An 18,336-nucleotide genomic window follows, 5' to 3' on the forward strand; every position below is an offset into this window, starting at 1 on the left:
TTTTGGTATGAACTTTAAGTATTTTTTCACACTTTCTCCAGTGACTCTAAAAGCATAAACAAATTTGGAAGAACATATTCCAATTGAAATAGCTCTTTGTCCCCCATGATCTCAGGATGTATTAAAGTGCTTTATAGTCAATAATGTACTTCTAAAGCGTAGTCACTGGTCAGAATTTGTGCCTGGCATGATCTCATACACAGCAATCTGATAAATGGCAGGATCTGATTTTTTAGTGATGTTGGTTAGAGGACAAATATTGGCCCGGTCACTAGGGAGGAATCTCCTGCTTTGAAATAGTGGCTGTGGAATCCTTTAGGCCCACCTGAGAGGACAGATGGAGCCTTGGTTTCACATCTCAGCTAAAAGGCGGTATCTCCTAGAGTGATGCTCTCCCTCAGTACTGCACTGAGTGTGTCAGCCTAAGTTATGTACACAAGTCTCTAGGGTAGGATTTGAACCTTTGACTCAAAGGTGACAGTGCTTCCCACCGAACCATGGTTAAATGTGGAACCACGTAGGCGGTCTGACATTGGTTGCGTGCTGTTGAGACCTTTGGCGAGTTTATGGAAAAAAAAAGCAATCTTGGATGTTTGAAAGAAATGATGATCTTGCAGACTGAATTCTGCTGTAAATAGGGATGTTTTTAGTTAAGGTAGAGATGGGAGAATGGCGGTGCGGTGTTTATGGCAGTGGAGACACGGGTTTATGGCTTCTGAATTCAACCACAACAAGTCTTGACATTTGTGGACTGGCAAATTAAAAACTTGTCAAAAGAAGGCAGATTCAGTCATGTTCTTTAGGGAAGGGAGCCCTATCTGCCCAGGGCCTGAAGGTAACTCCAGTTTCACACTGTGTAGTCGATATTTTTTTAATGGCCCTGAAGCATTGCTGTCCAATAGAAATGGCTGACCAATAGAAATGGAGATCATAGGCGTAGCTACAGCGACACTATTTTAGCCACATGGGCACATTCTAATGGAAAACGCCTTGCACCCAATACAGGTGAATTGATTTCATCTGTGCAATTACACAATCATGCTGGTTTGTTAGCATAGTGGTTTCCTTACTGGACTAGTGATCCTGAGACAGAGTTCAAGTCCCACCACAGCAGTGTGGGGGAATTTAAATTTGGTTAATTAAATATGGAATAGAAAGCTAGTATCTGCTGTCCTTACCTTTTCCAGCCTACATGTGACTCCAGTGATGTGGTTGACTCTTAATTGCCCTCTGAAATGGCCAAGCATTGGCATTGCAATGGCCTCTAACAACCACAGCCATCTTCCTTTAGGTATCTCTCCAGCCAGTACAACTCGAATTGTATCAAAAACCGTGAGTAAAAACTATTCAGACCTAAACAGCACCGTGGTGTACCTTCACCACATGACTGCAGTGGTTTAAGAAAGCAGTTCACCATCACCTTCTCTAGGCCACTTGGGGATGGGCAATAAATACTGGATTGTCTTCTACTCCCACACCCCACGAATGAACAATTTTTAAAAATCGCGATCATTTGGTAAACAAAAAATAATCTCTCATTCTGTTTTTCATCTTATCATTTTACCAATAAGTTCAGAGGTTAAAGGTCACATGCATATGACCTGTAAATGGGAGCATTGAGGTGAAATCACATGACCGCTGATAGTTGATTTTTACAAGCTGTTCAGAAATGTAGTCAGCACATCAGGGTTTATGTGTATCTAATATATTGGACATCACTGGTCTAATGCAGCTTTTATTACTCATCCTGGGATAGTGGGATTGTCTTAAGAGAGATGGAGGAGACTGGGCCTGTAGACACTGGACTTTTGAAGAATGAGAGGCGATCTCATTGAAACTTAAAAAATTCTTACAGGATGCGATGGTAGATGTGGGTAGGATGTTTTCTCTGGCTGGTGACCCCAGAACCAGGGGTCACAATCTCAGAATAAAGGGCAAGCCATTTAAGACTGAGAATGAGGAGGAATTTCTTCACTCAGGGAGTGGTGAATCTTTGGAATTGTCTACCCCAGAGGGCTGTGGAGGCTCAGTCATGGAGCATGTTCAAGACAGAAATCGACAGATTTCTGGATACTAATGACATCAAGGGATATGGGGATAGTGGGAAAAATGGGACAGAGGTAGATGATCAGTCATGATCTGCTTGAATGGTGGAGCAGGCTTGACAGGCTGAATGGCCTACTCCTGCTCCTATTCCCTATGTTCCTTTTGTTGCATCAAGCTGGAGGTAGTGGCTTGTTCGGATCACTGCTGGTCTTGTCATCTCAATGCCCTTGTTCTCATGGCCTTTGCATGTGCGCTCCCATGTGTTTTTTGGTAAGATGAAAGGTATTTTCATTATCCAGAACTGAACACAGCATTCCAGTTGGAGTTTGAACGAGGATCTAATTGAAGCATTTTATTCTAGCCCACTTGAGATAAAGTGGAAAATGTCATTTGTCCTCTTGATTGAAAATGTTAAGAAAGACTTGCATTTATGTAGCAACTTTCATGACATTGGCTGTGAAGCATTTTGGGAGGGAGATCAATTAAGTACTTTTTAAAATGTTGTCATTGTTGTAATGTAGGAAATGCAGCAGCCAATTTGCACACATGTTCCCACAAACAGCAATGAGATAATGGCCAGATAATCTTTCTCTCTGACTGAGGGATAAATATTGTCCCATGACACTGGAGTGAATTCCCCTTCTCTTTGGGAGGGGGGACTGAACACACAGCTTTCTAATTCGGAGGCAACAGTGCTACCAGCTGAACTATATCTGACATTGCCATTGATGTTTGCATCTGTCTACTAACTTTTAATCAGTTTAATACTTGAACATTCAAATCTCTGCTTGTTTCCGTTTCTTGTTTTATAATTCAGTTCCTAGCTTCTCACCATTTGGAAAAGTGAGTCCAGCATCCACGGTATTTTGTCTTTTACTGAGTTTTCTTTCTTGTGTCCACAATGATGCCCTCCCACTTCCCTCAGATTGAACTCCATCTGACATAGTTGTGCCTACTCACTTAATCTCTTTATGTTCCTTTGTAATTTCCTGATTTCATCTTCACTACTTACTTATTAGTGTCATCAGCAAACTTGGATATCCAGCTCTCTGACCCTTTGTCCAAGTCAATAACAAATATGTATGATATGTGAACACAGAATATTTAGAGTCTGCTGAGGATTATCAGATCAGCTATGATCTCATTGAATGGTGGAACAGACCAGATGGGCCAAATGACTTACTTCTGCTCCTACGCCTTATGGTCTAAGGAAAGCATTAACTTTTATAGGAACATTTCTAATGGTGACGACATCTTAACCATGAGGTTGTACAAGAGAGAGCCAGATCATGAGACATTGCATCACTTCTGTGCTGATATATACTATCTCACTAGCATATCAGTTAGAATTAACCCTCATACTACATTTTCACCCAATTCTCTGACTTGAATTCCTTTTTATAGAGGCAATGCTGTGCTGGTTTCACTCGTCTACCCAAATAGGTCGTCTGCTCCTTTTGGAGGAGATGAGGATTTGAGTTCTGTGGGTGATCTCTCAGGCACTGGTGGGCAGAAGGAAAATTTGTAGATGACCCCGGTTCACCAGTTTGGTTGTCATCTGGATCACTCGATGAATAAATCATCTCTGACCTGTTCAATTGTGTGGGTGACTGCTTCGCCTGTGTAGGAGGTTGCTTCTGTGTGGCAACCAGTGCATGGCTGTTCCATCTCATTACCATTATCTGTTTGAATGAGGCAGGACCATGGATGTGGTGTCCATAGAGAGCTTGGTCTCTGACCCTAACTGGCTCTCCTGGTTGGAGATCTGGCAGCTTGATGGCTTTGTGACATATGTCATAGTTCCACATCTTTCCGGGATGATATTTGTCCTCTTTTTTTCCCAAGCCATCAGCTTGTACTCATGGGCATGAGTGTGTGGGAAAGTAGGGAGTTGAGTTTTCAGTCATTTTCCCATGAGGAGTTCACATGGTGCTAAACCATTTTTGAGTGGAGTCGAGCGATAACTCAGAAGTGCAAGTTTGATATTATTGTTCTTCTTTAGCAATGCTTTCCCTGTATGCACTCCTCTTTCAGCTGCACTGTTGGTTTGCAGGTATCTTGGTGAGCTGGTAGTATGGGCAAATCCATAAGATGTCGTGAACCCTTTGAAGCATTCATTGGTGAACTGTGGTCCATGGTCTGAGTTTACAAGCTGTGGGACTCCATTTGTTGCAAATGTCTCCTTCAGTGATGTAATTACTGCTTCAGAAGTGTGACCTGGCTGTTACTTGACTATTCCTAATGACATTCCTCTCAAATCAGATTAAACTGATAGGCCTGTGGTTACCTAGTTTCTCCCTCCCATCCTTCTTAAAATAACAAAGTGATATCCTGTTATCACATCCTTTATTATAGATTCTAGCATTTTCTCTAGCACTGATGTCAGGCTAACAGGACTGTAGTTCCCTGTTTTTTCTCTCTCCCTCCTTTCTTAAATAGTAGGGTTACATTTGTCACCTTCCAATCTGCAGGAGCCATTCCAGAGTCTATAGAATTTTGAGATGATCACCAAAGCATCTATTATCTCTGAAGCTACCTCTTTTAACACTCTGGGATATAGATAATCAGGTCCATGGGATTTATCTACTTTAAGCCCCATTAATTTCTCTTGTACTATTTTTTATTAATAATATCTTGCAGTTCCTCATTTACATTAGCCTTTGGTTCTCTATCATTTCTGAGATGTTTTTAATATTTTTCTCCACTAAGACAGACATACAGTATTTGTTTAGTTTCTCTCTCATTTCCTTATTCCCCATTATGACTGCTTGTAATGGACCCACATTTATTTTTGCTAATCTTTTCCTTTTTACATAGCTATCAAAGCTTTTACAATCTGATTTTATGTTTCTGGTTAGTTTACTCTCATTCTATTTTCCCTTTCTTAATCTTTTTCTTGGTCCTAATTTGTAGAATTCTAAAATGCTCCCAATTCTGAGGCTTACCTTTTTTTTGGCAGCTTTATACACCTCTTCCTTTGATCTAATGTAATCCTTGATTTCTTTCATTAGCCACAGTTGGAACACTTCCCTTGCTGGGATTTTGTGCATTAAAGGAATGTATTTTTGTTGTAAACTATGTACTAGTTCTTTTAAATGTTAGTCATTGCATGACTACCATCATACCTTTTTTAATATAGTTTCCCAATCTACCCTAGCCAATTTCCCCCTCATACCTTCATAATTTCCTTTGTTTAGATTTAAGAACCTAGTCTCTGATTGAACTACATCGCTTTTAAAACTTAATGTAAAATGCTATCATATTATAGTCACATAAGGTGTGACTTTTCATACCTTAGGTTGGAAACCACCAGGTCCTGGATGTTTATTTATTCTAAGTCCCATTATTTTCTCTATTACCCCTTTTACTATTAGTATTGAACCCTGCAAGTTCCACCCAGTTAATCAATTTTTGGTTTCCTTTTCTATTAGTGGTATATTATTCTTTAACTCTTCCTTCAGACTTGTCTTTTTCAATTGCAGGTTTCGGAGGCAGTTGCTTTCAAAAGGATGTTCTCAATCTGGTTTATCTTTGCGAGGCCCTCAACCTTCCAGAAGTGGCCAGATACTGGCAACAGGTGAGAACTTGCTGATGAATGAATAAAATCATAGCACCTACTGTTGGAAACTCTCCCAAAGCAGACAACATACAAATGGGTTCTTCCCGTAGTTGTACGCAAACTTTAGCATTTCACCACCACACAAAGCATTTCTTGTGGTATTTCAATATATTCTATGGAGTTGCCATCGCCTCCCAGTCACAGCCATCCTGATTTGGACATGTATCAGTAGTTCCTTCCTTGTCACTTGATCAGTATCCAGGAATTCCCAACCTAACATCATTGTGAGGCACATCACTCTCATAACCAAAGAGAAGCTGCACCACCACATTCTCAGGGCAACAAAGAATGGGCAATAAATGCCAGCTTTGCCCACATCTTAACAAAGCTTTTTTAAAAAAAAAATGCTCAGAATTAGTTTGGAGTTCGATGACAGCTGCAGCCATTTTTCACACTGTAAGATGCCACACAAAGCAACGAAATGAATGAAAAATTAATTGTTCTTTTGTGTTTGTGATATTATTTGAGGGGGCAATACGGCCCAAGACAACCTGTTTTTAACATAGTGCCATTTGTACTATTAGCATCTACTGGAACATGATGACAGGGTCTTGTCTTAATTCAACAGATGTATATTTTTGTATGACCTTACATTATATGTAAGATTTTGGTCTGTCAGGTTATGTCCATTTATTTTTGAACAGGATATCTGGAAATTTTCAAACCTGTGTCTGTTAATAATTAAAGCTATGTAATTAAGTCTAACCATTTAATGACATTATCATTGCTTAATTCCCCATCGTCAACATCCTGGGAATTACCATTGAACAGAAACTGAACTGGACCAGCCATATAAACACAATGGCTACAAGGGCAGGTCAGAGGCTGGGAATTCTGTGGTGAGTAATTCACCTCCTGACTTCCCCCAAAGCCTGCCCACCATCTACAAGGCGCAAGTCAGGAATGTGATGGAAAACTCTGCTCTTGCCTGGCTGAGTGCAGCTCCAACAACGCTCTAAACTCAGTGCCATCCAGGACAAAGCAACCCGCTTGACCAGCACCCTATTTTAAAAATTGTATTCTTTCACGGTATGTGGGCATCACTGGCATTTGTTGCCCATCCCTAATTGCCCTTGAGAATGTAGTAGTGAGCCATTTTCTTGTACCATTGCAGCCCATCTGATGTAGGTACACCCACAGTGCTGTTAGGTAGGGAGTTCCAGGAATTTTGGCCCAGTGACAGTGAAGGAACGGCGATATATTTCCAAGTCAGGATATTGGGTGAACTTGCAGGTGATGGTGCCCCCATGCACTTGCTGCCTTTGTCCTTCAAGGTAGTAGTGGTCGCAGGTTTGGAAGGTGCTGCCGAAGGAGGCTTGACGAGTTGCTGCAGTGCATCGTGTAGATAGTACACACTGCTGCTACTGTGCGTCGGTAGTGGAGGAATTCAATGTTTAAGGTGGTGGATGGGGTAGCAATCAAGTGGCTACTTTGTCCTGGATGGTGTTGAGAGTCTGAGTGTTGTCAGAGCTGCATTCATCCAGGCAAGTGGAGAGTATTCCATCACACCGCTGACATGCACCTTGTAGATGGTAGACAGGCTTTGGGGAGTCACATCCTTTTTTAACAAAGATGCCTCACCTCCTTTTCCTTTCTTCCTCTACTTCCCAATTGTCAAATAGTGTATTCAGGTCCCAGTTGTGGTCAGTTTGTACCTATACCTCTTTAATGGCTATCTTATCATACTCATTTATTTCTATTTGTGCTATAAGTTCACCCATCTTGTTACAAATGTTGCATGCATTCAGATTAAAAAGCTTTTAATTTTGTCTTTTTTTTACAATTTTTCCCTACTCTGGCCTTATTTGCTACTGCACTCTTTTGTTTGTACACTCTGATTATCATTACCTGTATTGCTTTCCTGCACTATTGCCTTGTTCTCTCTCTCTAACTTTCCAAATCTCCCTTCATGTGAAACCCCACCCTTCCAACTATTTAGTGTAAAGTCCTCTCTATGGCCCTAGTTATACGATTCACCAGGGTCCTGGTTCCAGCGCAGTTCAGGTGAAGGCTATCCCAATGGTGCAGCTCACTCTTTCCCCAGTACTGGTGCCTGATGAATCAAAACCCATTTCTCCCACACCAACTTGTAAGATCCGAGAATTGAATGCATGGCTCATTTTACCCTATGTCAATTTTCTTGTGGCTCAGATAGTATTCCAGAGATTTTTTACCTTTGTAGTTCTGCTTTTTAATTTAGCCTCCAGCTACTCGTACTTGCTCAGCAGAACCTCTTTCTTAGTCCTACCTATGTTGTTGACCATGTGGACCATGACAACTGGATCCTTCCCCCTCCCATTCCAAGTTCCGTTCTAGGACCAAGGAGATCTCCTTAACCCTGGCATGGGTCAGGCAACACAGACTTTGGCACTCAAGCTCCTGGCTGCATGAACTGTCACTCCAACTATACAGCCCCCTATTAAAATGACAGTATTACTTCCCGCATTTGAATGGCCCTATGCACTGTGGTGCTGTGGTCAGTTTGCTCATCCTCCCTGCAGTCCCTGCTCTCTGCAAGGGCATTAAACATGTTGGACAAATGCAAGGGCTGAGGCTCCTCCATTGCTACCTTTTGGATCTCCGTACCTGCCTCTCTTACGGTCACACCCTCCTGACCTTGACCACAGCCCAAATCTGAAGTACCTAGCTTATGAGGTGTGACTGCCTCCTGGAACAAAGTGTCCAGGTAATTTGCCCCCTCTCCCTGATGCATCGCAGTGTCCAAGGCTCAGGCTCCGGCCCAACAACATGGAGCTGAAATTCTTCAAACTGTGGACATTGCCTGTAGATGTGGATCATACTGGTGCCCACCATTTCCCACATGCTACAGCTGCAACACATCACCTGGTCAGCCATCTTTATTGCGTTTTATTTAACTCATTGGGTTTCAAGTTTGGAAATATCACTCAACTGTTATTTATAGTTACTTTGTGGACTAGTTATGCTATAAATTCCTCCCCAATACCAGTTTAAACTACTGCCCCAGTTTATAAAAGAAAACGTAACTCCCCAATCACCTACCTGCTCACCTAATTTATGCCTCCAGGCTTCAGGTCTAGGATCTCGCTATCTCCACTTCCTTACTTGGACTACTCCTTTTTGTAAAAGGCCAGGACAACACCTCCTACTCAATGCACCAAATTCCCTCACTTACCAAACTCCCAGAGTTCAGCACAGTCTCAGGATTAAGGGGCTGATCATTCAGGACTGAGATAAGGCAAAAAATTTTCATGCAGGAGATTGTGAATCTTCTACTCAGAGGGATGTGGATGAGTATATTCAAGTCTGAAATCAATAAATTTTTGATGCTTGGGGAATTGAGTTATGGGGAGCAGGTTGAAAAACTGAAGCTGAGGCAGAAGATCAGCTATGATCATATTGAATGGTAGAGCAAATTTGAAGGTCCAAATGACCTAATTTTCCTATTTCTTATCATCTTATGTTCTAAACTGGAAACCAAGATTTGGCATCAGTTGAGCTAGTGGACTTGATGGGGCCTGTCTGTGAATTTAAACCTAACACTTGGAAGATTTGGAAAACCATCTTAAGACTGAAATTCAGTCTGTGCTTTCTTTCACTTGTTTTTCAGAAAGTTGGGCCAGTGGGGGCGGGATGGAGACCAAGATTAGGGGTCATAAATATGATAGCCTCCCCCCTCCCCCAACTATAAATCCAAAAGGGAATTCATGAAAAACTTCCTTGCCCAGGGAGTGGTCAGAATGTGGAACTCAATACCACAGGGAATGACTGAATTGAACAGCATAGATGTATTTCAGGGGAAGCTAGAGAAACAAGAGGGTGAAAGCAGCAGGAGGATATGTTGATAGGGTGGGAGGAGGCTTGTCTGCAGCATAAACAGCAGCATTGACCAGTTGGGCCATATGTCCCATTACTGTAAATTCAATGTAATCCTTTCTCATTTTGCTGCCAGGTGATTGAAATTAACGATTATCAACGGAGAAGATTTGCAGCACGTGTAATTGGTTGTCTTTTCAACACTGTCACCGATAAAAAGATTGGATTATTGGGGTTTGCCTTCAAGAAGGACACTGGAGACACGAGGTAGAGTTTGGTGAATTGCTGTAACAGCTCTGGCTTTGTACAGTAGGACTCAGTCTTGCACGGTCGAACCCTGTGTTAATGTTTTACTTCACTCTTGCAGTGAGATGCATGTAAAATTGGGAAGTGTCTGACAATTGTGTGTTTGTCTTTTCTCTCTGGTAACTGAGGCATTCACCCAAAGGAGCCATTTATTTCTTTTGGCATGGCCCAATATCTCAGAGGGAGTTTTGAAACGTCTGTACCTACTGTGACTTGCTGTCTTTTGAGTTCAACATATTTACACCTGTCCCATTGGTAGCCAATGTGTTGGTTCAGAGGAAGAACCTTGGAACAGGAGGAAGGCATTCAGTCCTTTCTGGCCAACTACTATCTTCAATGCAGATCATAGTTGATCCATACCTCTTCACCTTTTACCTACATTAGTTCTGTAGCCCCTGATACACTTATCCAACAAAAACCTGATCAATCTCATCCTAGTGAAGCCTTTAATTGACTACCAGTGTCAATAGACTTTTGGGGAAGGAGTTCCAGATCTCCACTACCCTTTTGTGTGGAAAAATTATTTCCTTCTTTTACACTCAGATGACCTAGATCCAATTTTAAGATTGTGCCCCCTAGTTTGGAATTTTCCCACCAGTAGATAGATACAGGAAAAAACTTATCATCTCAATCAGGTCACCCCTCAACCTTCTACACTCAGGGGAATGCAAGTTTTGCAACCTGTCCTTATAATGTAACCATTTTTAGCCCCAATATCATTCTGGCAAATCTACGCTGCGCCACCTCCAAGGCCAATATATCCTTCCTGAGATGTGATGCCCAGAATTGAACGCAATTATATCCCAAAGGAAGTCTGACCAAGTACAATTGTACAACTGAAGCATCACTTCCTTATTTTTCCAGCCCCTTTAAGATCAAGGTCAACATTCCGTTAGCCTTTTTGTACCTGAGCACTAATTCTCATGGTTTGTACACGTGTACAGCTAAAACTATTTGCTTGCCCACAGTTCATACTTTTTCTTGGAAAATACTCCTAGTTAACTGCCTTAAATCCAAAAGTGGATATTTCATACTTCTTCACGTTGAATTCTTTCTAAATTAAGGAATTTGCAAAACAAAAACCAATCTATTCCTGCTGGTTGTTTGTTATGAGCCAGGTAGTGAATTTTACAACAAGCTGCCAATTTATTTAAAAGGAAACTTGTCTCTCTGGCAGCAATAATTAGATTCTCAACAACCTTGGAAAGGCCTAATTATAGTCTGAAATAGATAAGCTGTAGTGGCATGGTGCTATTTAACATCACTTGAGATCAATCAGTATTTTTGTTTCTTGTTATTTATGCTCAGGATGTGGGTGTTACTAACATGGTTGGCATTTATGTATCAATTTGATACAACTGAATGGTTCCAGTCAGAGGCCAGTTATTCATTGCTCACAATGCGACTCCTCGACATTAGAGAGACCAAATGCAGACTGGGTGAGCACTTTGTGGAATATCTCCGCTCAGTCCACAGGCATGACCCTGACCTTCCGGTTGCTTGCCATTTGAATCCACCACCTTACCCTCTCTCTTTCCTGTGCCTGCTAGAATGTTCCAGTGATGTTCAACGCAAACGGGAGGAACAGCACCTCATCTTCTGATTAGGCACTTTACAGCCTTCTGGATTCCACATTGAATTCAATTCTTTCAGGTTTTTTTTGTCACATGCTGGACTGAATGGTTTTTCATGTTTTTAGACAGAGCTGCTCATTATTCTGCTATTCACACACAGATTCTGGACAAATGCTTTGTTTCGTTACTACAGCCATTACCACTCCCTTTTGTCTTTTGTTCTGTGATATCTTTGTCATTTAATCTCTCCTGCCCTCTAGCCTAACTCAGACCTTCCCTTTGTTCTCCCTCCTGTTTCCCCTCCCTCCACCCCCTCCCCCCGCCTTTCAACAGCATAAAACACATCACATTTCTACCTTCCTTCAGTTCTGAGGAAGTCATATTCGACTTTTTTAAAAAAATTCATTGACGAGATGTGTGCATTGCTGGCTAGGCCTGCACTTATTGTCCATCCCTAATTGCCCTTGAGAAGGTGGTGGTGAGCTGCCGTCTTGAACCGCTGCAGTCCATGTGGTGTAGGTACATCCACTGTGCTGTTAGAGAGGGAGTTTCAGGATTTTGATCCAGCGACAGTGAAGGAACGGCGATATATTTCCAAGTCAGTAAGGTGGTTGACTTGAAGGGGAACTTCTAGGTGGTGATGTTCCCATGCATCTGCTGCCCTTGTCCTTATATACAAGATATATAGATTCTATATATCTTCTAGATTGAAGTAGTCGTGGGTTTGGAAGGTGCTGTCTAAGGAGTCTTGGTAAGTGCCTACAATGTATCTTGTAAATGGCACGCAATGCTGCTACTGTGTGTCGGTGGTGGAAGGAGCAAATGTTTGTGGATATGGTGCCAATCAAGTGGGCTGCTTTGTCCTGGATGGTGTCAAGTTTCTTGAATGCTGTGGGAGATGCACTAATTCAGGCAAGTGGAGAATATTCCATCACACTCCTGACTTGTGCCTTGTAGATTGTGGGCAGGCTTTGGGGAGTCAGGAGGTGAGTTACTTGCCACAGGCTTCCCAGTCTCTGACCTGCTCTTGTAGCCACGGTACTTATATAGCTAGTCCAGTTCAGCTTCTGGTCAATGAAAACCTCCCCAAGATGTTGATGGCAGATGTTTCAGGGGATTGAACGTTAAGGGGCGAAGATTAGAATCTCTCGTCGGAGGTGGTCATTGCCTGGCACTTGTGTGGCGCGAATGTTACTTGCCACTTGTCAGCCCAAGCCTGGATATTGTCCAGGTCTTGCTGCAGTTGGACATGGACTGCTTCAGTATCTGAGGAGTTGCAAATGGTGCTGAACATTGTGCAATCGTCAGCGAGCATCCCTACTTCTGACCTTATGATGGAAGGAAGGTCATTGAGGAAGCAGCTGAAGATGGTTAGGCCGAGGACACTATCCTGAAGAACTCCTGCAGTGATGTCCTGGAGCTGAGGTGACTGACCTCCAACAACCACAACCATCTTCCTTTTTATTAGGTTTGACTCCAACCAGCAGAGAGTTTTCCCCCTGATTTCCATTGAGTCCAGTTTTGCTAGGGCTCCTTGATGCCACACTTGGTCAAATGTGGCCTTGATGTCAAGGGCAGTCACTCTCACCTCACCTCAGGAGTTCAGCTCTTTGTCCATGTTTGAACCAAGGCTGTAATGAGGGCAGGAGCTGAGTGGCCCTGGTGGAACCCAAACTGAACGTCAATGAACGGGTTATTGCTAAACAAGTGCAGCTTGATAGCAGTGAGCAGTGTTGATGACCCCTTCCATTACTTTACTGATGATGGAGAGTGGACTGATGGGGCGGTAATTGGCTGTGTTGTATTTGTCCTGCTTTTTGTGCACAGGACATACCTGGGCAATTTTCCACATTGCTGAAGTGTTGTAGCTGTGCTGGAACAGCTTGGCTAGGGGCGTAGCAAGTTCTGGAGCACAAGTCTTCAGTACTATCGCCAGAATGTTGTCAGGGCCCAGAGCCTTCAGCCATTTCTTGATATCACGTGGTGCGAATCAAATGAAGACTGGCACCTGTGGTCCTCTGGAGGAGGCTGAGTTGGATCATCCACTTGGTATTCCTGGCTGACGATTGTAGTAAGTGTTTATCTTTTGCACTGATTTGTTGGGCTCCCCCATCATAGAGGATGGGGATATTTGTGGAGCCGCCTCCTCCTCCAGTGAATTGTTCCAATTGTCCACCAGCATTCACAACTGGATGTGGCAGGACTGCAGAGCTTAGATTTAGATCTGATCTGTTGGTTGTGGAATTGCTTAGCTCTGTCTATCACTTGCTGAGCATGTTTGGCCTGTGTTGTAGCTTCACCTAGTTGACACCTCATTTTTAGGCACGCCGAGTGTTGCTCCTGGCATGCCCTCGTGATTGAGCCAGGGTTCAATAATGCTGATGGAGTTGCTAGATCTGTTTGAAATCTATCCCATGGTGGTATATGCCACACAACATGATGGAGGGTTGTCTCTCAGTTCTGGGCTGCTAGGCCATTTCAGAGGGCATTTAAGAGTCAACCACATTAGTGAACCAGATGGGTTATTACAACCATCGACAATGGTTTCATGGTCATCATTAGCTTTAATTCCAGATTTTTATTGAATTCAAGTTTCACCATCTGCCATGGTAGGATTCGAACCCTGGTCCCCAGAGCATTACGCCAGGGTTCTGGATTACTATCCCAGCGACAATACCACAATGCCACTGCTGCCTCCTCTCTCCTCCTCCTCTCTGGCTGCTGCCAGACCTGCTGAGTATTTCCAACACTTTGTTTTTATTTGGGTCAATAACGTTGGTTTGGGACTTTAATTAATTCATGTGCGTTGGGCATTGCTTTCAAGACCAGCATTTTTACCCATCCCTAGTTGTCTGTGAGAAAGTGGTGGTGAACGCCACCTTGAATTCAACTGAGTGGCTTGTTTGGCCATTTCAGAGGGCAGTTAAGAGTCAACCACATTGCTGTGGGTCTGGAGTCACATGAAGGCCAGACCAGGTAAGGACGGCAAATTTTCTTCCCTAAAAGTTATTGGACAACCAGCGGGCTTTTTATGATATACAACAGATAGGTCTTTGGAGAAACTGTTTCCAGTGGCAAGAGAGTCAATAACCAGAGGGGACAGGTTTAAAATAATTGACAAAAGAACCAGGTGGGTGATGAGAATATCTTTTTATTATGCAGCGAGTTGTGATGACCTGGAACTCGCTGCCTGAAAGGCTGGTGGAAGTGGCTCAATGGTAAAGAATCTCAGAATAGTAACAGCACAGAAGGAGGGCATTTGGCCCATCATGTCCATGCTAGCTCTTTGTAAGAGCTATTCAGCTTGTCCAACTCCTATCTTTTCTCTGTCGCCCCGGATTTGTTTTTTTTTCTCTTATATTTATCCAATTTCAAAAGGGAATTGGGACCAATGGGATTGCTCTTTCAAAGAGCTAGCACATCCACGATGGCCAAATGGCCTCTTGTGCTGTGTGATTCAGTGAAGTGCCTAACCTTTTCACCACATTGCTGTTGGGTTTCTGAGCCAACTGGCCTCGTATTTTAAGTTTGCTTTCTATTGCAGGGAGTCTTCCAGTATCTACATATCCAAATATCTTCTGGATGAGGGAGCCAGGCTGCACATATTTGATCCAAAAGTGAAGAAGGAGCAAATTGTTCAAGACCTGACTCACACCAGTGTTTGCGATGATGATCCTGACAGGGGTATGTGTACAAGACAACAGAACTTGAGAATTTTTTGACAAGATCAGCTTTGAATGAGGAAGATTCATCTTGGCTAATCCATACAATAAAGCCTGTAGTCCCTGTATTGGACAGTTGATTAAATCATTCTCAGGTTTCTGCCTGTACTACACCTACCAAGTTCATTCCAAGTGCGTATCACGCAAGTGAATTGAATAAATATTTGAAAAGGAAAGACTAGCAAGGACTATAAGGTAGGATCATGGTATTGGGGCTAATTGTTTAGATGTTTCAAAGAGCCAGCACAGGCATGATGGGCCGAATGGCCATTCCAATATGATTCTGGGACACTTGACTTGTGCCTCCATCTTGGGAATTGTGACTAAGTTTAGGATGAGGATACCTAATATATAAAAAATAAAGTTTGGAAAGGGCGGACTCTTCTCCCTTGCCCACCTAGGCCATTTTTGCAAGGATGGCCTTTGGTTCATCTAATGGGCCAGAAAAAGACAATTGCACCAATATTTGTTCCAACTTTTTGATTAATCTGACTGTCTTCACACAGTGTTCTTGGTTGCATTACACTTTGTGATGTCCCGATGTTGTGAAAAGCAATATATTAAGTGGCTCAGTGCGTAACATTCTCGCCACTGGGGTGGGACTTGGACCCACAATCTTCTGACTCAGAGACTTCAAGTAATCTAGGCTGATACTTGAGTGCAGTACTGATGGAGTGCTGCACTGCCAGAGGTGTTGTCTTTTCGATGAGATGTTAAACCGAGGCACCATGTGTTTTCTCGGGTGGGTGTAAAAGAGTTCATGATCAATATTTTAAACGAGCTTATGCCAGTGCCCTGGCCAATATTTATCTCTCAATTAACTTCACTGAAACACGTTATCTGGTCATTATCATACTCGCTGTTTGTGGGATGTTACTGTACACAAATTGACCACTGTGTCACCTGATGTTACCATACTAACTATACCTCAAAAGTACTTTGTTGGCTGTAAAATGCTTTGGGACGTTCCGAGGTTCTGTAAGACACTGTGAAATGCAGGTTACATATGAACATATGGATTAGGAGCAGGAGTAGGCCATTTGGCCCCTCGAGCTTGCTCCACTATTCAATAAGATCATGGCTGATCTGATTGTGGCCTCAGCTCCGCGTTCCTGCCTACCCCCAATAACCTTTGACTCCCTTGTTAGTCAAGAAACTATCTAACTCTCCCTTAAAAACATTCATTGGCCCTGCCTCTACTGCTCTCTGGTTCTTCATAGCCTAATGCAAATTCATTTCTTTCTTGTAGTGTCACGTTTGGTCACCGTATCGTTGGATCCTTACGAGGCTTGTAAGAATGCCCATGCTATTGTGATCTGCACAGAATGGGATATGTTCAAGGTATCGAAAATAACTGTTGTTTTGGCTAGTTTTCCTTTTTTATTTTTCTTTATCTCCTCTCATTCTGCTCTTGTAAGTGATAGCTTGGCTCTCTGTGGTCCAAATGGTGGCTACTGCTGTGTAAGTCCATTTATTTGACTATAGGCCTGTTGCAACCAAGTCTGACCTGCCTTGATCGGAGATGTGCCTATCCAGATACTAATTGGGTAGGGGTGCTGAAAAAGGCTCTAACTGAAGTCCAGAGTTAATTTTAACATGCTATCAAAAACATGGGGCATTCAAAAACATGTTGGTATAAGGTAAGGGCTATACAAAAGCCCATACAAAAAGGGCTATAGGCATCTCTCTCCATTAGAGAGAGAGACAATGGGTTATATAGCTTGAGGTGCACCACTCTGCAATAATGGAGCAAGGCGAGGAGCCAGGCCTCCATGAATTACCACAGCTGGTAGAGGATTGAACCCGCACTGTTGGTGTCATTCTGCACCACACTCTAGCCATCGAGCCACCTGAGCTAACCGACCCCCACAAAAAACATGTTGATATTATTACATAGAATTTACATCACAGAAACAGGTCGATGTTGGCCTTCAAGCCCACATGAATTTCCTCCCGCCCCTCATCTCACGCTAGCAGTATATTCTTCTATTCCTTTCTCTCCCATGTGCTTAATTGGCTTCATAAACACTAGGAGCAGGAGTAGGCCATTCGGCCCTTCGAGCCTGCTCCGCCATTCATTATGATCATGGCTGATCATCCAACTCAATAGTCTGCTCCCTCTTTCTCCCCATACCCTTTGATCCCTTTTGCCCTAAGAGCTATATCCAACTCCCTCTTGAAAACACACAATGTTTTGGTCTCAACTACTTTCTGTGGTAGCGAATTCCATAGGCTCACCACTCTCTGGGTGAAGAAATTTCTCCTCATCTCAGTCCTAAATGGTCCATCCCATATCCTCAGACTGTGACCCCTGGTTCTGGACTCCCCCACCATCGGGAACATCCTTCCTGCATCTACCCTGTCTAGTCTGTTAGGACACCTCTGGTGTAGGTAGTCTATTGACATCTGAACATCGCTGGGCTTATTGATTAATGTGTGAGCGTAAGAATAACCTTGTGGGCCAAATAAGCCTTTTCCCTTTATTTTAGATCACTAATTGGATAATTATGTGGCCTTGCTGCCATTCTGAAGGTGGATAAAGCCTTCATCCTAGGCCAAAGTTTTTTTTATATTCTTTCATGGGAAGTGGGTGTCGTTAGCTAGGCCAGCATTTATTGCCCATCCCTAAGTAAAGGAGGTGGTGAGTAGCCTCCTCGATCATTGCAGCCCATGTAGTGTAGGTACATCCACAGTGCTGTTAGGGAGGGAGTTCTAGGATTTTGATCCAGGGACAATGAAGGAATAGCGATATAGTTCCAAGTCAGGATAGTGAGTGGCTTGGAGAAAACTTGCAGGCGATGGTGTTCCCATGCATCTGCTGCCCTTGTCCTTGGCGGTAGAGGTGGTGGGTTTGGAAGGTGCTGTTGAAGGAGTCTTGGTGAGTTCCTGCAGTGCATCTTGTAGATGGTACACACTGCTGCCACTGTGTGTTGGTAGTGAAGGGAGTGAATCTTGAAGGTGGTGGATGGGATGCCAATCAAGCAGGCAGCTTTGTCTTGGACAGTGTTGAGCTTCTTGAATGTTTTTGGAGCTGCACTCATCCAGGCAAGTAGAGAGTATTCCATCACGCTTCTCGTAGACAGTGGAAAGGCTTTGGGGAGTCAGGAGGTGAGTTACTCGCCACAGAGTTCCCAGTCTTGACCTGGGACTTTTGCTCTGTGGCATGATGCAATACCACTTGCTTAATTAGGAGCAGGGGAGAGCCTCCCAGAACAGAAACAATGCCCCATGTTGGGAATTGTTAATACTATAAAGTATCTGGTTGTGAACACTT

General features: G+C 43.1%; 1 protein-coding gene across 2 annotated transcripts in view; it reads left to right on the forward strand.

Annotated features, from left to right (window-relative positions):
- The window catches only part of LOC144686042 (UDP-glucose 6-dehydrogenase-like), a 45,166-nt gene that overhangs the window by 19,644 nt on the left and 7,186 nt on the right, over positions 1-18,336 (forward strand). For both annotated transcript variants that reach the window (XM_078551193.1, XM_078551194.1), the window contains 4 exons: positions 5,529-5,623; positions 9,597-9,727; positions 14,885-15,024; positions 16,312-16,403. In XM_078551193.1, coding sequence (XP_078407319.1) covers positions 5,529-5,623; positions 9,597-9,727; positions 14,885-15,024; positions 16,312-16,403 — 458 coding nt within the window. The remainder of the gene's footprint in view (positions 1-5,528; positions 5,624-9,596; positions 9,728-14,884; positions 15,025-16,311; positions 16,404-18,336) is intronic.

This window comes from Cetorhinus maximus, chromosome 10 (assembly GCF_964194155.1).
Source record: "Cetorhinus maximus chromosome 10, sCetMax3.hap1.1, whole genome shotgun sequence".
Lineage (NCBI taxonomy): Eukaryota > Metazoa > Chordata > Chondrichthyes > Lamniformes > Cetorhinidae > Cetorhinus > Cetorhinus maximus.